The 24,441-nt window shown below is 49.7% G+C and overlaps 1 protein-coding gene across 4 annotated transcripts; it reads right to left on the bottom strand.

Annotated features, from left to right (window-relative positions):
• Positions 1-1,787: 1,787 nt before the first annotated feature.
• USB1 (U6 snRNA biogenesis phosphodiesterase 1) lies at positions 1,788-24,372 on the bottom strand. Of its 4 annotated transcripts, none has more exons than XM_075995682.1 (7): positions 24,250-24,372; positions 22,352-22,518; positions 17,490-17,673; positions 13,845-13,898; positions 5,223-5,328; positions 3,930-4,013; positions 1,788-2,897 (listed from the first exon to the last, which is right to left on the bottom strand). In XM_075995682.1, the coding sequence occupies exons 1-7, from the start codon at positions 24,330-24,332 to the stop codon at positions 2,793-2,795; spliced, it is 783 nt and encodes a 260-aa protein (XP_075851797.1). In that variant the 5' UTR covers positions 24,333-24,372; the 3' UTR covers positions 1,788-2,792. The 4 variants fall into 4 exon arrangements, with proteins under 4 accessions (XP_075851797.1, XP_012599422.1, XP_012599423.1 ...); XM_012743968.3 differs by lacking the exon at positions 24,250-24,372 and adding an exon at positions 23,748-23,957; XM_012743969.3 differs by lacking the exons at positions 3,930-4,013; positions 24,250-24,372 and adding an exon at positions 23,748-23,955.
• Between the last annotated feature and the right edge of the window lie 69 nt (positions 24,373-24,441).

The raw sequence follows: 24,441 nt of genomic DNA, 5'->3' as shown, positions 1-24,441 counted from the left end.
GAGCAAGTTACTGCGGCTTTGGGTTTGTTTCCTCATTTGCAAAGGGAGCGTTCTGATTCAGGTAGTAGCCAGGTCTCTTGTTGAGTGAAGGAAAGTGGCTGTGGGCTGGAGCTAGGCCGGGACACCCCCTCCCCCAGCTGCCCCTCCAGGGGCCCCTCGGGCGGGGCACCAGACACACCATCAAAGGTGGAGCAGGCCTTGGGACTGTTAGTGCCAAGACAAGGGAAGAATAAACAAGCAAGCCAAGGTAATTCCCCTCTCCCTTGGAAACAAAGCTGGGGTGGTCTGGAGAGGCTGGAGAGTGCCAGGTGGAAATCGGCCAAATTGGCTGTGAGATGATTATTTCCCTGCCCTGCGGGGAACATCTGAGGACACTGAGGCCAGGTGTGTTGATTTTGTACTCTCCCTGGTGTGATAAAACCCCCATCAAGAGCATTTCTTTGCATGCCAGCCTGCCTGGGGGGACCCCAGCCTGCTCGTCTTCCCTCTGTCTCTGGAGTCGTCTCCGGCTTTCTCAGAGCACATCTCCTCTTATGGAAGAGCCCCAGCCGCTTCTGCACTGTCAGCTCGAGCGCTGGCTGGCCCGGGTGCTCCAGAGGCGATCAGTGTCTGGGTGCCCGCCAAGCCTGGCTGCCCGGCCTCCTCGGGCCCAGCCTGCCTCCCCTCCCCCTCTGCGAATCTCCCACTTCCTCCATTGCCACCTTCCATTCTCCACTGAAGAGCCAGTTATTGATCTTGGCCCACTGCGCAAAGTTCCTGCACTCTAATGCCATCTCCAGCACAGACGGACTCCCTGAGCCACAGCCTCCCCTGGGGGACCAGCCCAGTCCTGTCTTCCTGGCCTTGTTAATGGAGGCCCTCCATTGCACCACCCCCTCCCCCATCAAGAAGAGCCAGTGCCCAAATTTTGGGAAGCGTGAAGCTGGGATGGGGAGTCTTCTGTGTACCCTGCCTGCTCCCCTATTGTGAGCATCCAGAGGACCAGACCCAGCCCGATTGACCCAAGTGCCCAGGTCAGGGCCTGGCACAGAGCAGGTGTCAGTTAAGCGCAGGCCCTGGCTTCCTTTCCGTCTCCAGAACAACCGACGTACTGACCAGTCCAAGTCAGCAGATCGATGTGGTGAGGGTGGGGGAACAAGACGTCTATAGGATGTGATTTCCAGGGTGTTCCAGTGCAGTGACTGGGAGCCTGGTCCAGGAAAGGCAGAGTTGCAGGGGGCATCATGGGAGCCAGAGTGACAGGCCCCCGTGAGCCCGCCTGCCCAGAGACCAGGCCTGAGCAGGAGGCAGTGTGCCGGGGCTGCCCGGAGCTGGACTTGAGGCTAGGGCTGAGCCAGGCTTTTACTTCTGATATCTCAACATGACCCCAAGAAGTAACGTCACTTGTTCTTCCATAAAAGTGGAATCTTTATTCCTACCCTGTTTAATTTTCAGCGGGGTTATTGGGAAGAATAGAAGAGAAGGTCCCAGGACCCTTAGTAAGTGGCATAGCAGTGTAAGGTCTAAGTGTCTATGCTCACACTGGCAAGGAATGGGGTGGTGACCCTCTGCCACTTGCTAAGCCCTGGGCTAGATACAGTATGTGCGACCTCTGGGTGCAGGCCCGGCAGGCCAGGTAACCCTGCCCTCATTTTATCAAGGCATCATTAATGCCCCTAGAAGCCACCTTAGAAGTCAGAGCAGAGACTCCTAAGAGTCCCCCTAAACTGTGAAGCACAGCCAGAGAGGTGGGGGAAGAGGAAAGTTGTTTTCCACTGTGTTGAATACAAGCAGTCCAAAACAAGATCCAACATAAAAAATGCAATTTTTATTTATTGAACATAGTTTAAAACTATAACATAAAAAGATTTCTTCATCCATCACCAACAATCCAGATGACAACTGGTGAGGACGGGTCCTTGGCCCTGAGGAGAGCTTGATCAAAAAATAAAAGTCCTGCACATCCCCTGGCCCCACCTCCATGGTCCCTCTCAGAAAGCCTGCAGGCCACAGCAGGGGGAGGAGGCAACAGGAGGAGAACTTTGGCTGGGGGAAGGCCCCTCTCCGCCTCTTTGGGAAAGCCGACCGGGAAGCGGGAAGCCAGAGGTCACAGTGCGTTGGAGGCCTGGCTTTGGGCCACCAGCCCAGCCAAAATGAAACATCTGCTTGAGTCTCCCCAGACACCTGGCTGGGGGTGAGTGGGAGGAAGGAATGGAGAAAACTGGTGCCGAACCACAAATTAGCACCCTGTACCTTGGCCCTGGAGTGGCCTCTGCTGGCACAGGAGGAGGATGAGATTAAAAGTAAATAAATAAAAGCCACACGCTTTAAGGAAGGAGGGTGATAGACCCACTGAAGCACCCTATGTCCTGGCTTCACCAGGGATGAGCCAGGGCATGATGAGGCCAATGGCTTCAAAATACAAACTGTGAAGTGGGGGGAGTGGCTGTTTGTTAGAGGGACTACAGTGGGGATTCTGGCTGAGTGTGGGTGGGCTCACCAGTGACCCCAATATTCTTTTTATTTATTTTGCATAAACACCACAGAGCAAGAATTGAGATGCCCAGGCTGCCCTCTACTGGCAATTTGTGGGAATGACCACAACACAGCTATTCTCAACCTGCAACCCAAAAGGGCCAGGACAGAGAGAGAACGAGCCCCCAGGGAGGATGAGGAGTGGCTACACCTCCTGCCAGGCTGAAGGCAGGGCTGGGGCCTCCTAGCAGGAGGCTAGAAGCATCCCAGGGGTTCTAGCCAGCTTCTCCACCTCTGCCTGGCCTGTGAGGGGCCTGGGAAAGGCAAGCCTCTGGTGCTCACTTCAAAGGCATGGAGAAGAACTTGTTCCCAGACTTGCAGCGGACATGCTCAGTGTGCACACGTAGCAACATCTCAGCATCTTCAAACTCATCCACGATGTCCTGAAACCAGGGAGAGGACAGGAACGTTAAAGAAAATCTTGGACCCAGAGGGCACTGCAAACAAAACCAGCCTGCCCAAGTTCTTCGGAGGCGGAGGGACCCCAGGGCTATGCAGGTTCCAGATTTGTCATTAGTTATCTCCTCTCATCACTTCTGTAATCTTGTGAAGTCAGTCCTGTCACTTCAACTTTACAGATAAGCTGGGTTACAGAAACCAATAAAAGCAGGAGCCAGACCCAGGTCTGCTGGGGCCAGAAGCCAGAGCTCTTTGCCACCTCTAGCATAATCAGGCCAAGAGCGAGTGGCTTCTTGATGACAGTCCATGGGCTGTATCCAGCCTGCACGTGTTTTGTTTGGCTTACATGTTTTTTAAAAATCCAAATTAGTTTTCCAACATTTGAAAATTGGGAGATTACACATAAAAATCTGTATTTCCAGCTTCTCTGGGAAAACAGAAGTGTTAGCAATACTAGGCCCACATTCCTGAACGGCCAAACTCCCTGCTGGCCCCCCTGCCCAAGGTGGAGGCAGTGCACTGTTCTCCTCCAAGGGCACAGATGGGACAGTGAAACATTTCACCTACTTATCAAAATATGATAGGCTCTGAGGGCTGGATGTTCCTTATACCTAGCACATTTCACTCTTTTCCAGTATCTGCCAGACCCAACCCTTTAACCTCTGGGTGGGAGGGAGGACTTCAGGGGAAGCCTGCAGCCTCCTCACAGATCAGTGTTCTAGGGCAGTGCTTCTCAAATTTTAACATGCACATAAATCCCTAGAGATCTTGTTAACATGCAATTCCTATTTCTATGGGGCAGAGCAACGGGTCTGCATTGCTAATAAGCTCCCAGGTGCTGCAGATGCTGCTGGCCTAGAGACCACAGCTTGAGTTGCAAGGTAAGGTGTTAGGGTCTCCTGCCATGTCATTTGCTTCCCAGGAATTCGGTGTTGGATGCCTAATCCTCCCCCTCCCAACATCCATCCCGTCATTTCTGGAGTTCAGCGCCCTCGGTTCCCACCCTGGGCGTTCACCTGTAGTTCCCGCAGGCACTGCCCTTCCAGCTGGAGGCTTGTGTCACCCACACACCAGGCCAGGCTGATGTGAAACGAAGGGTCCTGGAGAGGAAAAGCAGGGAGGCAGGCAGTCCCTTGGCTGCCCCGGCAGGGCCCGCCATCAAAGCAGGTCTGTGACAGAGCTGCCGTGTGTCCTGGTATCCCTGTTGGATCCCTGGCCTGCTGTGTGGGAGACTGGACCCTCGGTGTTGACCCCAAGTACCCTCCACCGACAGACAAAACAGTCTAGGGTTGGTCCCTGCTACAGAATTTGGGCTTCCCCCAAATTCATGAAGCCCTAACCCCTAATGTGATAGCATGTAGGAATGAGGCCTTTGGGAGAATATTAGGGTTCGATGAGGTTGTGAGGGTGGGGTCCTCACGATGGAGATTAGTGCCCTTATAAGAAAAGTAGAAAGCCTGTGTTCCAATCCCTCTTCTACCACCATGAGAGGACACAGCTAGAAGGCTACTGTCTATAAGCAGGAAGAGCCCTCACCAGAAACCAACCACGCTGTCACTTTGATCCTGGACTTTAAGCCACCAGAACTGGGCAAAACTAAATTTCTGTTGTCTAGGCCATCCAGTCTATGGTATTCTGCTACGGCAGCTGAGCTGAAACAGTCCTGTTCTCATGGGCTTTCCTTAAAAATATCATAGAGGCAATCTTTAAATCTGGGGACATGGAAGAAAATCCAGGCTCTTATTCTATTTTCTGGTCTAGGACATTCCAGTAGATGCCATACTTTTCAGATAAAATGAACAAAACCCAAAATGTCTAAAATTTCGAAGAAACAATAGTTATATCCATTCAAATTCATACTTATATACCTCAACATGGTTTTAAAAAATATATCAAATAAAACTAATGGCCGTTTCAAACCTTGATAGTCAACTTAGAGTCCAGGTACCTTTGGAGGGCACTGGGAAAGATGCAGGAAGGCATGGAAGCTATAATCTTTCCTTCTGCAGCATCTATTTTTTTGGACAACTACTTCTTAACAAACACGGATACATTATGGAGTAGAAGGTACAAGTCTCCAGCACGTGTAAGATACAACACAGGATTGCTAAGAAATGTTGGACTTTTGGGCTGCATCTGACCACACCTGCCAGCCCTCACCCCCAGGAGCGCGTGTCCTTTGAGGGCTGGCACTGGGGACACCCTACACAGGAAAATGCTTTGCTTTGCCTCTCACGAGGGCTGCTCTAAGGATGGTTTTATCCCAGTTACAGATGGGCCAATAGAGAGGCAGCAGCCCTGTTCGTTACCTGGTAGAAAGTGGCAAGGCTGAACTCTTCCATGACTCTGTCCACCTCTGAAACCAGGTCCAGGAGCTGGGCATGCCCTGAGGTGACCTCGAGCCCAACAAAGGTCCTAGGGAGAGGAAGAAGAGGCAACAACACAGGCGTGACAGGCAGCCTCTGAGAACACAAACATCCCAGCTGCGGCAGAGGACAGCCAGAGGCCTGGGCCGTGAGCCCCACCCCAGCCCCCTCATAGGCTCGCTTTCCTGCCCCACGAGCCAACCACTCAGTCCTCCTCTTCTGTCTTTAAGCCTTCCTTCCCCAGTTCTAACCCACACATCTCCCCTCCCTCCCTGCCACTGCCAAGCCTACGAACCCAGAAGTTTCTGCGTCCCTGTTCTGTCATTGCTCCTATTGCAACTGCCGCTTCTTCTCAAGGACCTTGCTCTCTGCTTCTGCTACCCCTGCCCCGTGAGCACTCGGACACGCTCTCGCTCGTCTTCCCATGTCTTTAGCCAGCCCCTACCCTGTTCTCGGTAAAACTGCTCAAAAGATGACTTGTTTGCCTCTGCCTGTTGGAGACTAAGACCCTCCACATTCCAACGACTTGTCCTGACTTGTCCTACGCACAGAAAATAGCCTAAGACGAAAATAGCACCCAGCCCCCCAGCTATAGTTTTGAGAAGAATGCATTCCATGATGCATTCCATGACGTGCTTGCTCCAGGGAATGCTACCTGCAATTGTTCCCGACCCCCTGCCAGGTTGGGGTTGAGTGATCCATCACAAACAGCTTCCGGTGCCATTGGGATGCTGATTGGGGCTGATTAGCCCACACCCAAGCCTCATCATCCCCCCACTCAATTTTTCTGTTTCTACTTCCTTGTTTCTGTATATAAAACCTACTAAAAATCCAAGTAAAGTAGACCTTGACAACCCTTTGCTTGGTCTCATTCCTTTCTCTCGCCCATCTCTTTCAGGCACGGTCCCCCTCGCCCCCGCGAGTAACAGAAGGTCCCGCAGGCCGGGACAAGTGGCGCCCAACGTGGGGCCCGAGGTACGGACCTTTGTCGGGTGACGCTTCGGAGTGCTCTTCGGCCAAAGGAAACCCTACAGAGACCCTCGTTCTGCTGCTCACAGAGTCCACGGTCTGGTGAGTAAATTTTTACATTGTCACCCCATTGAGATGGGCCATTCATTGTCTAAGGAGGCCGTTTTTATCAAGGATCTTAAGGCCTCACTCAGAGAGAGAGGAATTAGAGTTAAGAAAAAAGACTTAGTAAAGTTTTTTGTGTTCATTGATCGTGCTTGCCCTTGGTTTATTATTGGTGGACCTGAGATTCACCCACACAAATGGCAAAAAGTAGGTAGAGATTTAAACGATTTACTTCTAAATCAGGGCCCAGATGCCGTCCCTGTATCCGTTTTTTCGTACTGGGGACTAATCAGAGATATTGTTGAGGGAGCAGATTCAGACCCCAATAAAAAGCAGCTGCTCTCAGTAGCAGAATTCTGCCTCCGACCCGTATCTCGGTCCGCTTTGAGAACGTCTTTAGAGGCGGCCGAAGGGTCAACTTCCCCTAATAATCCTGAGGGAACAACATGCCCTTCCCCTTGCCCCTCGGTCTGTATTAATATGCCCCCTCAGGACCCCTCAGCTGAGCTCCAGACATCTAAAGACGAGCCCCCGATTAGTAGGCCAGACACCAAGACCTTCTACCCTCCCTTACCCGAGGGTACAGCCCCTCATGCATTTAATTACCCGGTGTTCAAAAAACAACCCCTCCAAGAGTCCCTCGACCCCGCCGAAGAGGCAACCATCAGAGAGGAAGCAGCCCGATATCACAATCCCGAATGGCCTCCTCCTTACACGCCCCAGACTTACGCACCTTCGTTAATGCCTCCCCTTACAATGCCCTTGCTTTTGCGTACCAAAAAAGACTTAAGTCAAAGGGTTACGCAATTAAAGGATGTCTTACAACTTCAAAAAGAATTTGCCCAGCTTTCCAAAGACTTGTCCTCCCCACCCCCTTTTCGCCCATGGGACTCTTTTGGCAGGGCAAGCCTCTTTTTTGGGTTCACCTATCGGCTTCCTCCCCTAAAGTCCTTCCCACCTACCCTTACTTAGTAGCTAAGATTATTCGCTTGGGGCGAGAAAACTCCCTTAAGCTCTTTGGAAAGGATCCAGATATCATAATACTCCCTTATAATGCTTCTCAAATTCGGTGGCTAATACAAAATGATGATGACTGGGCGGTTAACTGTACGTCTTTCCAGGGTAAACTAGATAATCATTACCCCCCTGATAAACTAATTCAGTTCCTCTATCGGACACCTGTAATATTTCCCAAAAAAACAAGAGTCTCCCCCATTCCAGGAGCTGTCTTAGTCTTTACCGACGGCTCCTCCTCAGGCACCGCGGCCTATAGCATTAATGGCCAGGTCCACAGTTTTTCCACCAGATTCTCCTCTGCTCAACTCGTTGAGTTGGCAGCCTTAGTCGCAGTCTTCAAATACGTAGATCAGTCACCATTTAACTTGTATACTGATAGTTCTTATGTTGCTCATGCTGTCGCCACTTTGGAAACTGTGCCTCATATTCGGCCCTCCAACAATACCACTCAAATGTTCCAGCAACTACAAAGACTCATTCACTCCCGTTCCGCGCCCTTTTTTATAGGCCATATTCGCGCCCACACTGGCCTTCCTGGGCCTCTAGTAGCTAGAAATAATCTTGTTGATCAGGCGACTCGCGTTGCAGGCGCTGTTCACAATATCACTGTTGATCCTGTCTGCGCTGCACGCCAGGCTCATGATTTACACCATCTCAATGCCCATACCCTCAGGCTTAAATTCTCCATTATTAGAGAACAGGCCAGAGAAATCGTCCGCCAATGCAGGGCTTGTTTTACCCTTCTCCCTGAGCCACACCTAGGAGTCAACCCTCTCGGCCTGATCCCTGGGGAGCTCTGGCAGATGGATGTCACTCATTACCCCCCTTTCGGAAAGCTTAAATATGTACATGTCTCTATAGATACTTGCAGTGGATTTATCTTTGCTTCCCTACAAACAGGCGAGGCCACCTGCCACGTTATCAGCCATGTTATAGCCTGTCTCACCTCCCTCCCTCAGCCTAAAGTTATTAAGACTGACAATGGCCCGGGATATGTCAGCTCCAATTTCAAAAGTTTTTGTGCTCAGTTAGGCATTAAGCATGTTACAGGCATTCCATACAACCCTCAGGGCCAAGGTATTGTAGAGAGAGCTCATCAGACGTTAAAAAATACACTCTCCAAACTACAATCGGGAGGAGGAATTTTGTACCCTTTGACAGGTAATTCCAAAACCCTGCTTAATCATGCCCTGTTCATTTTAAATTTTCTCACCTTTGACACTGCCGGTAAAACGGCCGCCGACCGCCTTTGGCACCCATCCACCACCGATACTTATGCACAGGCCTTATGGAAGGAGCCGCTTACAGGCAAATGGCTGGGACCTGACCCTGTCTTCATATGGGGAAAAGGACATGCCTGCATCTACGATACCCAGGCAGGAAACGCCAGATGGCTACCAGAGAGAGCGATTAAGTTATATAACCCACCCAGGGAATCCCCTGAGAAGAATTCTTAATTCTTTTCTCTTCCAGAAATACAATGACTCCCCGAGAAAAGACGCTGACCCTCCTGTGCCTAGTTCTGGCCACGGTCAAGAACATCGCCGCAGCCAACATCCACCAGGCCTACAACTATACATGGCAAATAATTAATGAGGCAGGGGACGTTGCCAATTCCTCCTCGCACCTCTCCGCCACTACACCATGGGATCCACTAGAAGTCGACCTATGCGTGTTGGCCCTTGGAGCCCATGACTATTGGGGCACGCCCTCACACTTTGCACCACAGGTAAAACCCATTAACACAGGAGAATGAGACACCAGTTCTCGGCCAGGCTGTAGCTCTGGGGTTCGAAGAACCTATCTAACCATGGCCCCTATATATGTTTGCCCTGGGGCTCATCGAGACCGTTCTCTTGCTGAAGCATGTGGCTATGCCCCTGACTTCTTTTGTGCCTCCTGGGGCTGTGAGACTACGGGTGATACCTACTGGAGCCCCTCCTCCTCCTCCTGGGACTATATAACAGTTAAAAGAAAATCCCCCTCCCCGTACCACCTCAACAGCGGTCCGGTCCCCTTTGAGAAAGAGTGTAGCAACCAATGGTGCAACCCCCTGTTAATTTCATTCACCGAAGCTGGAAAAAAGGCTTCTTGGGATCAGTCCAGGGGATTTGAATGGGGGCTCAGACTTTACATATCTGGGAGAGATATTGGTCTCACATTTAAAATCAAGTTAATTGAAAGCCTCCGCAGAGGTCCTACGGTCGCATTAGGCCTAATAACAACCTACACCCACCACGGCCTCTCGGTCCCTCCAGGGGCCTACCCTCCTCCCCAACTGTGTCCCCTCCTCTGCTCAGCACCTCCCTATACCGACCTACCCTGCCCGAGGGGCCCCCTTCCTCGGCAGAACTAATTCTCTCCTTAGTCAACGCCTCTATCAGGACCATCCGAGAGGCCAATAATTCAGAATATCAGGAGTGTTGGGTATGCTACTCCCCCCGGCCTCCCTTCTATAAGGGCGTCGCTACATTTGGTGAGCCATTATTTACTAATGACACCAGCAGACTCAGATGGGGTCTAGAGACCCATGATGGCCTGACGCTCAGCCAAGTCACAGGCCTAGGTCTTTGCCTTCTTAGCCCAAGAATGCTCCCTCCCGCACCCTTAGAGAAAATATGCAATCAGTCAATTACTGTCAACTCCACTTTTCAGTATATTCAGGCATCTAACACCTCTTATTTTGCTTGTTCTTCTGGCCTTACCCCGTATGTAGTCTCTGCAACGTTTCTTGAGCATAGAGAATACTGTGTGTTAGTCATGCTTTTCCCCAGACTCACTGTACATCCTGCTGACGAATTGCTTAAATTTTGGGAGAGTGGCACCACAATGCCCCGAGAAAAGAGAGAGCCCATCACGGCCATAACACTCGCAGTTGTTCTAGGCCTTGGTGCCACAGGGGCTGGAACAGGCATAGCCTCTCTAGTCACCTCCAACCAGCAGTACCTGCAGCTCTCTGCTGCCATCGATAATAATCTCCGAGAGCTACCGCAGGGCCTAAAATATCTCAAAGAATCCCTCGCTTCACTTTCTGAGATAGTGTTGCAAAATAGAAGAGGTCTAGACTTAGTGTTCCTCCAAGAGGAAGGCTTGTGCGCAACACTCAAAGAAGAATGTTGCTTTTACGCAGACAAAACAGGCCTGGTAGAAGATAGCATTGAGAGAGTTAGACAGAGCCTAGAAGATAGAAAAAAACGGAGAGAACAAAGTGAGGCATGGTATCAAAATTGGTTTTCTACATCCCCCTGGCTATCCACATTGCTTCCCAGTGTCTTAGGGCCGTTTGTAGGTTTTTTGTTGCTTCTCACTTTTGGGCCTTGGGCATTCAAAAAACTAACCAACTTTGTCAAGTCGCAGGTAGACGCAGCCACACAAAAATCGGTCTCCGTGTTTTACCAACGGCTAGAACAAAGAGGCTCCAGAGAAGACCTCCATACAGAGTCTCCCCATTCAGCCACAGAGGGTCTAAAGTTTTCTAACCTTGCCTCAGACATAGAACGCAGTTGGTTCCAAAAGCTGTGGAGACGCCCATGACGGGATTATCGCGATGCCGCGTACCAGGTGCACACCCCGCCAGCAGTGAGGTAACTCCATGACGGGAATATTGTAGGTCCATGCCCGGGGCCACACTTCATAATCAGAAGTGCCGGAGCTGGATGCCACCTACATAGCCTAAGACAGAGGCCTCACCGTCATTTCGATCGCCCGATCTTATATTTGGGGTGCTGGTCGCGGAAGCCCATCGCGTAGCCTAAGACAGGCTCTCCACCAACCTGTGTAAATCTCCCGCATATTAATAAAGATAGGGGGAGATGTTGGAGACTAAGACCCTCCACATTCCAACGACTTGTCCTGACTTGTCCTACGCACAGAAAATAGCCTAAGACGAAAATAGCACCCAGCCCCCCAGCTATAGTTCTAAGAAGAATGCATTCTATGACATGCTTGCTCCAGGGCATGCTACCTGCAATTGTTCCCGACCCCCTGTCAGGTTGGGGTTGAGTGATCCATCACAAACAGCTTCCGGTGCCATTGGGATGCTGATTGGGGCTGATTAGCCCACACCCAAGCCTCATCATCCCCCCACTCAATTTTTCTGTTTCTACTTCCTTGTTTCTGTAAATAAAATCTACTAAAAATCCAAGTAAAGTAGACCTTGACAACCCTTTGCTTGGTCTCGTTCCTTTCTCTCGCCCATCTCTTTCAGGCACGGTCCCCCTCGCCCCCGCAAGTAACAGAAGGTCCCGCAGGCCGGGACATGCGGGCCGGGACATCTGCGGTCTCAATTTCTCACCTCCCATCTTCAACCCGATTGCTGGAAGTGCTCCTGTCAGAGTTGCCCGTGATCTGCAGGTTCCCTGACCCAACACACGCTTCTCTAGCTGTGTGTCAACTGCTCAGCGCTGTCCACCACAGTGGACTCTTCCCTCCCTGAAACCCTCTTCTCCCTTGGCTTCCAAGACGCCACACACTACGCAGTGCTGGTTTGATCTCACCTCTGGCTGCCTGCTTCCATCTCCCCTGCCACCCTCTCGTCTCTCCAGCCCCCCAGCCTGGAAGGCTGTCGAGCTCATTCCTCAGGCCCCTGGTCTTCCCCATCTGCATCCAGCGGCGACCTCACCCAGGCCACGTCACCACACAGGCCGATGACACCCACATTTCTGCCTCCAGCTCGCCCCTCTCCTGGACACCCAATTGGCACATGTGACATTTCCACCTGGGGGGTCTAATGGGCAGCAAAATCTGACAGGCACAAACAAACAGGGGCAAAGCAGAACTTCTGATTTTCATCCCACCCGTGTTCCTATCACAGAAAATGGGAACAGTTATTCAAACCCAAGAATCGACTTTAATTCTTCCCCTTACTTCGCACAGATCCAACCCACCGGCGATTCTGGTTGATTCTGCCTGCAGTGCATTTCAAATGTGTCCACTTCCTGGCTCTTCCACTGCCATCACCCTAAGCCAGGCCAGCCACTGGTCACTACCCTGGACAACGACACCTGCCTCCTATCTGGTTTCCCTGCGTCGAGCCTTGCTGCCTTGTATCTTTTTCCAGACCCTGTGGCCATAGACGTAGACACAATCTAGCCAGACTGACATTTACAAACATAAATCAGATCCTGCCTCTCCTCTGTTCCGACCCTCCAACGGCTTCCATTACACTGAAAGTCCAAACTCCTCACTTGACCTTGAAGGCGCTGCATGAGCTACCTCCACCCCACTCGTCTCCTGCCGCTCTCCCGTGTGCCCCCGGGTTCCACCTCGCTGGCCTCAAACATGCCGAGTTCTTCCCTGCCTCGGAATCACTCTGCCTGCCGTGTCCTCTGCTTGAAGCTCTCGCGGCAAAGCTCTTCCCGAGGCTGCTCCTTCTCATCCTCGGTCACCATCAAATGCCATCTCCCTGGTCACTTCCCTGGTACCTGCTCCTGAGCTCCTGATTATTGATTGCATCACACTATAGTTATTAACATTCTCCTCCACTTGCTTCTTGTCTGTCTCTCCTGCAGCCAGAGCTGCGTCTGCCTGTTCACTGTTTAATCTTTAGCACACGACAAGTGCCCGGCACGCGTGGGTGCTAACAAACTTGGGCAGCGTGGAATGAATGAGCGAAGGAGCCCTCCTTTCGGAAGTAAAGTGGATCAGACAGGGAGGCTTGCTTTGAAGCCTTGACAATAATAATTTCTTCTTATGTTCATCTAACACCTTAGTACTTTTAACTTTTCAAAGCCCCCTGTGGGCTCATTTGCACCTCACAGCTGCCTAGTGATGGATGAACAAGGTGGGGCGTGTGTCGGTGTGGAAACGGCAGGTCACAGAGGTGAAGGCACAGGCCAAATGTCACAACTGGGGACAAAGCTGGACGGGAAGCAGGTTTTCTGACTTTCACAGGCTTTTCTCACTGAACCAAGATGGTTTTCTCAACTTCTGTACCTCCCCTCCGTCCTTCCCCAGTTCTTTTTCTTTTTTCTTTTTTTTTTTTTGAGACAGAGTGTTGCTTTGTTGCCCAGGCTAGAGTGAGTGCCGTGGCATCAGCCTAGCTCACAGCAACCTCAAACTCCTGGGCTCAAGCAATCCTGCTGCCTCAGCCTCCCAAGTAGCTGGGACTACAGGCATGCGCCACCATGCCCAGCTTATTTTTTCTATATATATTAGTTGGCCAATTAATTTCTTTCTATTTATAGCAGAGATGGGGTCTTGCTTTTGCTCAGGCTGGTTTTGAACTCCTGACCTCGAGCAATCCGCCCACCTCAGCCTCCCAGAGTGCTAGGATTACAGGCGTGAGCCACCACACCCGGCCCCAGTTATTTTTCTTAATGAAAGGTTCTGATTTGGGGACTTCGTAGACATAGAGTTGGTTAAAAACAAACAAAAAGCTGGGGACAAACAAGTCCAGAAGCAAAACACCCTCTCGATCTTTGTACCAAAGAATCTCCCTCAGGTAGTGACTGGGGGTGGGGGTTGGGGACTCACCTGGTTTTCTCTTGATTGGTGTAAATCTTTACCCGGTTGGCAGTAAAGAAGAATCTGAAATTTAGAAGAAAGACAATATTTCAGGAAGAAGAATAAGAAAAAAAAAAAAAAAAAAACGTTAAAAATTGCCCTTTGAAAACATAGTTAACTCATTTTACACTTAATATCGACACCCCATTATATAGGAGGTAGACTGAACCCAGTCCAAGTGACACATAGCAGCTTCATACAGATGCTAGCAAAAATTTCACTTTGCTAATAGCCATTTATTCCAACGAACAATTTGAGACCATCTCAACTTTACTGATGAGAACTGAGTTTTATTCATTAGGTAGGTGATAATAGGTCATTTAAGGGTCAATTTTTTTTAGCATGAACCAAAGTTTATTGAGGAAGGGCAAGATAGGTTTACAGAGTAAGAGCAAGATACATTCGCCACAGATGACGAATGGAGCTCTGTCGTAACAAAAAGGCAGGGCCAATTTGGTTCTTGCAGGTTAAAAAAACACAACTCCCATTTAGTCTAAGCAATAATGAGAACATTTCCAGTGTGTCAGGGGCTCAGCTGAAGGCTTTGTGCACATCAGCCTGTGGAATCCTCTAAGGCAGGCACTATAACTGTGCCCATTTTACAGACAAGGAAACTGAAGCTTGGTGAAGGAGAATTCAGTGCAGCAGGATCTCAACCTGAGTCTGCCTGATTTCAAAGTCCCTGCTCTCACCTCTGACCCTTTAGTGAGGGAAAGTGGGTCTCTGTTAGTGTGAAATCAAGACAGAAACCCCACCCACCCGCCCCTCAGGTCAGTAACATGGGGACCAGTGAGGTTCAACTAGGTTGAGTGCTTTGACTTTGGCTGGTTCTGGCTGAGTTCTGTGGGACACTAGAGGTCTCAGAGGGACAGACTGACTTCCTGCTACTCATGGGCTAACTTGGCAAGTCCCATCACAAGTAAAGAGCATTTTACACCCCCCAGGCCAAGGGTCTCACCCCATCTGAGGGAGAACGACACACTAGCATGCTGGGTAGCATCTGACAACTTTTCTACGGACAGAAAGTCAGTCAGTCAATTTTCTGCTTCTACAGACAGCCTTCAACCTCTGAATGCATCAATTTCTGGGAAATCGTAAGAGATGATAGAACCACCACGAGTTTGGTTAAGTGTAGATTTTTGGAAAAGTTCTACAAGGTGCCTGCCAAAATGCTGGAGTGGACACTGGATGTTTGTGCCCAACCAATACCCCTTCTCCCATCACCCTTGTGTTGGAGGGCTGCTCGCCAACCTACGCCAGAGGCAGGCGGGCCCCTGACCCAGGCCTGGCCATTCAGAGCAGGGCACTTCCTCAGTCGCAGCAACAGAATTGGGGGTGCACTGCCCACTCTTGGTCATCTTAGGCTCAACCAGACAATCAAACTTGAAAAGACCACACCTGGCCTGGCTTCCCTGAGGACACGAGGCAGGAAACGCTGTGTACCCACAGGGCAACATCAGAATCATGTCCTCAGAGGGAGCCAGCGCAATGGCCCGGGTGCTGTTCTCTGGTCTCCCAGTGGGCAAGGGAACAGCCACATACACACGGCACTGGGACCTCTAGTGATGGCTCTTGGGCAAAGTCTCTAGAGGTCTCAGCGAGGTTCCTGCCCAGTGAAGGAACCACTGCATTCATGGAAGCCCAAAGCCATGGCTTCCCACCAGGGGCCCCGTTCACTCAGGCTTCCCAGTCCAGATGCCCGGCACCTGTCATTTTCACATAAGTAACACGGCTGCACCTTTATCTAGGGCTCAGAGCTTCAGCAAGATAAGGGAAGTGCTCTCGTGTAGAAGGGGAAAGGGTTTGTTAACTCTTCACTCACAAAGGGAAAGCACAGAAGCTAAGTCAGACCAATGTGTCATTCCCGTGACTTTTGCTGAAGCCAATTAGAAAAGAGGGCTGTCCTTCCAGGCTGGTAGACCATCAGCCTGGAGATGCTGGTGGCCTCCTTTGTCACTGTGAGAATGAAGCCCCCACAGAAGGACAGAGCTGAGATGGTGGGAGTCAGGTGCCATCTGACATCTTCTGGTCACCTTGATCCACTCATCCTGAAGCCGGTACAATCTCTGAACCTTTTAGTGACACCAGCCTATAAATTCTCCTTTGGTTTAAGCCATGTTGGGTTGGGTTTCTGGTACCTGTGGTCAAGACAGTCTTGGTAACATACATATGGACCAGTGAGTTTGAGAGTGACAATCAAAAAAGGGAGGAGGCCTGGGCTAGGTTGAAAGATGAGTTTTAGTCTGATTCTCTGGCTAACTGACTAGATTGGGATAAGTTCTTTCCTTCTCTGGTCCTCAGAAGGGGATTCAACTAAATGGGCAGTTTTCCAATTGGGCAGAGACATTCTACGGAATTCCAGGCCTCCTGGGCTGTGTGGGTGTGGCTTTGGCTAGAAGCAGTTTTTATCTGTCCTACACATCTATACATCAGGCTTCTGGGCCAGGTTTGAAGACAGGCTCTGCTGATACAAACAGAGTCAGAAAACTACCACTTGGAGGGCTTCTTGGGCTAATACCAACATTCAGAGGATCCGGAGGACTCTAAGAAAGGTATTCTCTGGGCTCCCTCCTTCCTGCTCAATCACTCAACATCTCTGATGCCTGCAGCGAGGACAGACCTGGGAAAAGGCTGTGGGGTAAGTCTGATCCTTTACCAGTCGCCACACTGGGGGCACACATGGTCTCATTTCACTCCCACAAGCCCCCTCTGAGGGAGCCACCACCACTACCATGACCTGTATGCAGAAGAGAAATAAGAAATACATATGTAAGCCTCTGCCCCCAGTTCATGACACAGATCCCAAAACCTGTGTGATTTCCTAAGCAGTGGCGGTGCTAAAAGCATCTTTTGTTCTGTTATTTGGTCTTTTACACAGTTCCTGACGCAGAGCTCCTAAATCCTTTGGAATTTCCTGGGTGATACAAATGTCTCTTGTTCTAAGGAGGCAACTCTTGGTGGGCTCCTGGTTGGGGGCTCACCAGAAAGACCAAGCCATGATCAGAAGTTTGGAACTTACAGGTCATCTAGTAAGTGAATGGTCTGCCTGAGTTCTGTGAGCTGTTCTAGCACATGATTGAACCTGACAAGCGTGTCATAAGAACCTCTGATTTGTAGCAAAATCGGACAGAAGCTGTGGGTGACCTGGGGACCCAACACTGCAGCTGGCATCTGAAGTGGAGGGCAGCCTTGTGGCACTGAGCCTTTAACCTACTAAGTCTTCCCTAACTCTGGGCTGTTAGTGTCCGAATTGAGCTAAATTGTAGGGTATCTAGTCAGTGTCAGGACAGGTGGAGAACTGGCTGGTGTGAGAAAAACCCCACACATCTAGTCACAGAAGAGGTGGAAATACTGAGCGGGGGTATACAAGAAAACAGCTGGTTTTTCCTGTACAGCAGATGAGGAATTGGAGGTGTCAAGAGCTTGCCTGGCATGCCCAAGGTCACAAAGGACGAGATATACAGCAGGCAGCCCCAGAAGATGTTCTGTGTTCTACCCTTTAGGCTTCGACTGCTTGTGGGGGTAATACACACCCCACACCTGCCCGCCCACAGGAGCTCAGGAAAGGAGGAGCCTTGGAGGGGAAGGAGCTGAGAGGCACAGGGACACGCTCACCGCTGGATGGAGGCCATGCGCTCTTTCAGAGCCTGCACGAAGGGGAGGATCCAGTGGTGGCGCAGAACCACGCTCTGGGACAGGCTGAGGTGGAACGCCTCCATCCTCACCAGCCGGGGCACGTAGGTCTGGGCGTGGGGCAGCAGCACGTCAAGCAGATCCAGGAACTCCTCCTTGGCCTCATCTGCAGGGGGAGAGTGAAGCGGGTGGGCCTTTCTCTTGGCCAAGGTGTCACGGCGAAATGAAGAAGCCCAGAGAGCAGAGGCAGGCCCTTATTACTCTGGGTTTCAGGAAAAAATTACTTTGGGAAGCAGCCTATGTCTGTGTATGCCCATAATGTTTTACTGTGTATTTCTGGTTATAGAAGTCACACATGCTCATCATAAAGAATTCAAGTGAACAAGAAATATGCAGGGGACTTCCGGTTTCTGTCCAGCATGTAATAAGCTTGGAAGTGGCCACCTCATCCTAACAACATACTGAAAAAGCAACCATTCTTAGCTCTATAGGAGAAGTGAGGTCGCAGGGCCAACTGCTGCCCCCCAAATCAGAGAGACCAACAGGCGAATACAGAGACTCACAGATTACCAGACCAAACTGGAAACCCACAGCTGAAGCCTCTGCAGGAACCAGGGCCATGTAGGGAAAGCTGAACCATAATGGACACATTGCCGGAGACTCAGTGTGTACAAATCTGAGAGTTAGAAACTCCAGCGGTACCCAGTCTGGGGGGACTCCTATACTTCTGTGAGGTTTATCTTCTAGGCCTCTATTAGGTTATCATACTGAGTATCGAGGGAAAACTCCCTTGCATTTCTGGCTGGGGAAGAGCAAAAGGAACCATTTCGAAGTACACAGGAGCATTCTGGTTTTCTTTTCTTTTTTATTTTTTTTTTGAGACAGAGTCTCGCTTTGTTGCCCAGGCTAGAGTGAGTGCCGTGGTGTCAGCCTCGCTCATAGCAACCTCAAACTCCTGGGCTCAAACAATCCTGCCGCCTCAGCCTCCCAAGTAGCTGGGACTATAGGCATGCACCACCATGCCCGGCTAATATTTTTCTCTCTCTCTATTAGTTGGCCAATTAGTTTCTTTCTATTTATAGTAGAGACGGGGTCTTGCTCTTGCTCAGGCTGGTTTCGAACACCTGACCTGGAGCAATCCACCTGCCTCGGCCTCCCAGAGTGCTAGGGTTACAGGCGTGAGCCACCGCGCCCGGCCTGGTTTTCTTTTCTTTTCTTTCTTTTTTTTCATTCTGGTTTTCTTAATAGAAAATAGTTTCTGTCCTTAAACAGGAGAAATGTTTAATTAGAGCCTAACCTGTTGGTGTTTTATTAGACCCTACTGACATGCGGAAGTGAAATCCCCAGCCTCGGCCCCCAGCCATCCTGTCCCACCTAAGAGGGGAAAAATCTGAGAAGCACAGGAAGTGGAAGTGCAAGTCCGGGGCACAGACTCACCTGGAGACTAAGACCTGATCTCAGGTCCAGAGAAAGCTTCCCCTCCCCCCATGCCTCACACACACCACTATAGGCCTGTTTATAGCAATTCCTTTTCTAGAGTACAGCATGTCCAGCTATCAAGAAAAAAGTATAAGACATAATAAAAGGCAAAAATACAGTTTGAAGAGATACAGCAAGCATCATGACCCCTTAACAAACTGAAAAGACTAGAAATCATACAATGTCTGATCTCAGGCCACAATGGAGTAAAACTAGCAGTCAGTAACAGAAAGATAACTGGAAAATCCCCAAATGCTTGGAGATTAAACAACACACTTCTAAATAACACATGGGTTAAAGAAGAAATCTCAAGAGACATTTACAAATATTTTGAACTAAACGGAAATGAAAACACAACTTATCAAAACTTGTGGGATGTAGTAAAAGAGGTGCTTTATTTACAGAATTGGATGCATATATTAGAAAAGAAGATCTAAAATCAATCATCCAGACTTCCACCTAAGGAAATTAGAAGAAAAAGAATAGCAAATTTAATCCAAAGTAAGCAGAAGAAAAAAAATAATAAAAATTAGAGCAAAAGTCAATAAAATTGAAAATGGGAAATCAATAGAGAAAAATCAACAAAACCAAAAGTTGGTTCTTTGGGGGAAAAAAGTCAATAAAATTGATAATCCTCTCTCCAGGTTAACTAAGAACAAAAGAAAGGACACAAGTTACTAATATCAGAAATCAAAGAGGATACATCACTACAGATCCCAGGGACATTAAAAGGATAATGAAGGAATACTATGAATAATATATCCACAAATTTGATAACCTAGAGGAATTGGAACAGTTCTTTGAAAGACACAATATGCCAAAATTCACAAAACAAGGATAGATAATTTAAATAGGCCTGTATCTGTTAAAAAAATTAAATCGATAATCAACTACTCTCCAAAATATCAAGTCCAGATGGGTTCACTGGGGAATTCCAGGAAACAGTTAAGGAAGAAATTAAACCAATTCTCTATAATCTCTTTCAGAAGACAGAAGCAGAGAGAATACTTCCTGGCATATTTTATGAGGCCAGCATTACCCTCATATCAAAATCAGACAAAGATACTATAAGAAAAGAAAACTACAGACCAATATCTTTCATAGCCATAGATACAAGATCCTCAACAAAATATTAGCAAATCAAAGTCAATGATATATAAAAAGGATAATGCACCATGACTAAGTGGGATTTATCTCAAGTATGCAAGACTGGCTCAACATTCAAAAGTCAATGTACGGCCGGGCGCTGTGGCTCACGCCTGTAATCCTAGCTCTTGGGAGGCCGAGGCGGGCGGATTGCTCAAGGTCAGGAGTTCAAAACCAGCCTGAGCAAGAGCGAGACCCCGTCTCTACTATAAATAGAAAGAAATTAATTGGCCAACTGATATATATATATAAAATTAGCCGGGCATGGTGGCGCATGCCTGTAGTCCCAGCTACTCGGGAGGCTGAGGCAGAAGGATCACTGGAGCCCAGGAGTTTGAGGTTGCTGTGAGCTAGGCTGACGCCACGGCACTCACTCTAGCCTGGACAACAAAGCGAGACTCTGTCTCAAAAAAAAAAAAAAAAAAAAAAGTCAATGTATAAGACTTGTAAGTTGATTACTCCTAGATCAAAAGAAAAAAAAAAGGAGAAAAATAAAATAATTAATTAAAATAAAAGTCAATGTAATCCATCATATCCATAGGCTAGAGAAGAAAAATCACATAATCGTATCAATAGATGCAGAAAACACATTCAACAAAAATCCAATGTGCATTCATGATAAAAACTCTCATGCAGGCTGGGCGCAGTGGCTCACGCCTGTAATCCTAGCACTTTGGGAGGCCGAGGCGGGCGGATTGCTCAAGGTAAGGAGTTCAAAACCAGCCTGAGCGAGACCCCGTCTCTACCAAAAATAGAAAGAAATTAATTGACCAACTAAAAATATATATACAAAAAATTGGCCGGGCATGGTGGCGCATGCCTGTAGTCCCAGCTACTTGGGAGGCTGAAGCAGGAGGATCGCTTGAGCCCAGGAGATTGAGGTTGCTGTGAGCGAGGCTGACGCCATGGCACTCACTCTAGCCTGGGCAACAAAGTGAGACTCTGTCTCAAAAAAAAACAAAAAAAAAAACTCTCATGCATGTTATAAAATGTACACTCTTAAAAACAGAAATTTTAAAAGATGAGACAAAAGACAAAAAGAAATGCATTAAAAAGTTCTAATACTTTTTTCCCAGACCCTAATGGATCACCTTGACCCCTCCCCCAGGGAACATACATCCCACTTTCAAGACCACTACCCTAGAGATAAACACATTGGCACCTATTTCCCCAGCTTCTTCTCATATACTAATGTATATATATTATTTGTTTAAAAAAAATGAGAGTGCACCATTCAAACTGTTCTGTAACTAGCTTTTTACATATAACACTCCATGTTAGACATCCTTTCTCTTAGTAGAGGTCAAGCGTTTAAAGACAGCTCCATAGGAATTCACTAATGAGAAACACTGCATTTCTTTAATCAATCTCCTATTAATAGATATTTAGCAGGATTCCAATTTTTCACAAAGACAAGGAATACTCCCAATGGCCACCTTTATATGTTTGCATATTATTTGCTTTTTACCAAACATGTGATTAGAGCTGCATGGTTAACAGTCTTCTCACACCCGGCATCTTACTCAATTCGCCCAAATGCCCTGGTAAAAAGGCAGCGTAGAGATTCCCATCCTTATTCTGCAAATGGGGAAGTGAAGGTTCCAAGGGTTTACCTGAGCTAACACAAAATAGTAAGAGTCATCAGTACTCTGTGTACTGTGCTAAGAACTTGACATAGATTCTCTCATTTAATCTTCGCAAAAATCCTAGGAGATAGGTATGACTGTTATGCCCACTTTAGAGGGGAGGAAGCTGTGGCTCTGAGAAGTCCAGTAACTTACTAAAGGGCACCCAGAGTAATGGGTAGAGGTGTGAGGACTGACTCTGAAGCCTGGGCATTTTCTGCTTGCCACTCACCCATCAGGGATGCGGTGGGACTTGAACTCAGCACACCCTGGGCCCTCTCAGAAATAAAGTGCTGGCTATACCCTGGGATGGCCTTAAAACCCTACCCCACAACCTCTTTTGATCACCTCCTCATGAGCAGGGAGAACATTATACCAGGGTTAATAAAAAATATTTCAGGCAATGAGTTCAAACTGAAACCAAGGGTACAGAAAAATCCCCAATTCTTGAAACTTGCTCTCTCCCTACTGAGTCAATATCTTTCCCACCACCAATGTCATAGGTTTCTGGTTTCTTCTTTCTAGTGGAGGCCAGATTCCTCCCTCAAGGGGTACCTATTGGTCTCAGCCACTCGCCTTTCACACATTACTCACATGGTATGTAGACGTGGGTGGCCCAGTTGCCCCGCTCGTGGGGGAAGGTGCGCACCCGTCCCCCGTGTTTTTCGCTGTCATCTTCAGGCCCCTCCTCAGTGCCCGGGAACATGTTCAGTACACTGTCAGGTACTGGAAACCTCTGACTGGGAAGGGGGCTCTGGCCACTGCAAGAGAAAAAGAAAACCAGCACATTTATCCTCCTCGAACTCTCTACCTTTGTACATACAACAAAAGTTGTAACTCCCTATAGACTATGACTCTGAGTGTGTATTTCCTACCAGATGCTTCTTTTTTTTATTTTTTATTTTTTTATTTTTATTTTTTGAGACAGAGTCTCACTTTGTTGCCCAGGCTAGAGTGAGTGCCGTGGCGTCAGCCTAGCTCACAGCAACCTCAATCTCCTGGGCTCAGCGATCCTACTGCCTCAGGCTCCCGAGTAGCTGGGACTACAGGCATGTGCCACCATGCCCGGCTAATTTTTTGTATATATATTTTTAGTTGGTCAATTAATTTCTTTCTATTTTTGGTAGAGACCGGGTCTCGCTCAGGCTGGTTTCGAACTCCTGACCTTGAGCGATCCGCCCACCTCGGCCTCCCAAAGTGCAAGGATTACAGGCCTGAGCCACCGCCTACCAGATGCTTCTAGATAGTCACAAAGCTATTTCCCCAGTACTGTCTCACTGGGGGTCTCCAACAACTCTGGGAGGCAGACCTTAGCAGGGTACATAGTCCCCACGGGAACAACTGGACAGACAGCCATGTGTAGTTCAGGGGTCACATTTCCTAGCTGGGGAGGCCTGAGCCAGCATTTTCTAGCTCTGTGATCTTGGGCAAGTCATGTCTCCTTTCTGGGCCCCAGATTCCATATTTGTAAAGTATATTTCTGCTAGATACAGCTATTATGAGATCAACTGAGATACTGCTTGTAATGCACTCAGGAAAGATAAGGCCTGGCCATTTAAAAACTTAAGCTCCAGGAATTCAGAGACTTTCATAGCTTTGTTCACTGCTGAGTTTCCAGACCCGACCATGGCGCTGCGTGGGTGCTCAAGGAATACTGGATGAATGAAAAAGCTCTCCATACGCTTTAGCAAGTATTATTATTATTGCAATTGTGTTGCAACGAGGAAACAGACCTAAGATGGCACAGTGATGCGCTCCAGGCAAGAGTGGGCCAGCGGAGGCTGGACCCGAACCTGAGTCCCACCTCCCAACCCTGCCCTAGCCAGGTGGAGGCAATCTGGGGCTTTGTCCAGGGGCGTCCTCTGGACCCTCCTTTCCTCCTGCGCCCCCTTTTCCTTCCCCGGGAGCCGCCGCGCACCCCCGATCCTCAGGTCCGGTAGGGGTCTCGCGCGAATCCGCGCCCTCCCGAGAGAGATTCCCCGCTCCTCACCGACGGCGGCCCCCAGACCCCGGCCTGGTCCGCACGCCGGCCTCGGATTCATCCTCGGAGCCGCTGCTGCTGTAGCCCACCAGGGGCGCCGCACTCATGGGTCCTCGTCCGAGACCACAGAGCCGACCCGCCGGCAACCTCACCCGGCACCCGGAGTTCCGCTGCGCCGGAAGTGCCCTCCCAGGGGCGGAGCTAGCACCGCCTCGGGGCGGGGCCGGGGGCCGGGACCCAGCCGGACCGCAGGAGAGTCAGCGCGCCCCGGCCGCGCCGCCGGCTCGCGGCTCGCAGGGGGTTGGCACCTGGAGCCTCCCGGAGCACCCGCCACAGCCTTCGTGTGCCCATTTCACAGATCGCTGTGTCCCCTCGCCTCTCTGCTGCTCTGTCTGCAGCCACCCAGGACCACACTTCCCAGACTCGACGGCCCCGGGCCAGCGCACTAGCCCCAGCAGGGATCCCCGCCCTCCGAGCTCCAGGATCAGGGGTCCCGGGGCCCCCTCCTCACACTGGCCCCAAGTCGAGCCGTGGGCCCCTCCTGGAGCCAAGCCGAGCAGTGAGAAGCGGCTCACTTCCAGAAGACCGGAGCATCTGCGAGCTCCTCCCTCGGGTGCAGAGTCGGGCCGAGGACCCCTGAGGCCGAGCAGGGGTCGCGAGCAGAGCGCCCTCCCAGGGTCAGCCGAGGCGCCCCGGCCCGGCG

This window comes from Microcebus murinus, chromosome 20 (assembly GCF_040939455.1).
Source record: "Microcebus murinus isolate Inina chromosome 20, M.murinus_Inina_mat1.0, whole genome shotgun sequence".
NCBI lineage: Eukaryota > Metazoa > Chordata > Mammalia > Primates > Cheirogaleidae > Microcebus > Microcebus murinus.
Note: the sequence above shows the minus strand (reverse complement) of the source record. Positions and strands in the feature narration are given on the sequence as shown.

Coding starts and splice junctions, on each gene's coding strand:
- USB1 (XM_012743968.3), bottom strand. CDS start 23,845: ATGAGTGCGGCGCCCCTGGTGGGCTACAGCAGCAGCGGCTCCGAGGAT. Junction 22,519..23,747: donor GGGTCTGGGGGCCGCCGTCG/GTGAGGAGCGGG, acceptor TTTCTCTTGCAG/TGGCCAGAGCCCCCTTCCCA. Junction 4,014..5,222: donor GCCTTGCCACTTTCTACCAG/GTAACGAACAGG, acceptor TTTCCTCTCCAG/GACCCTTCGTTTCACATCAG.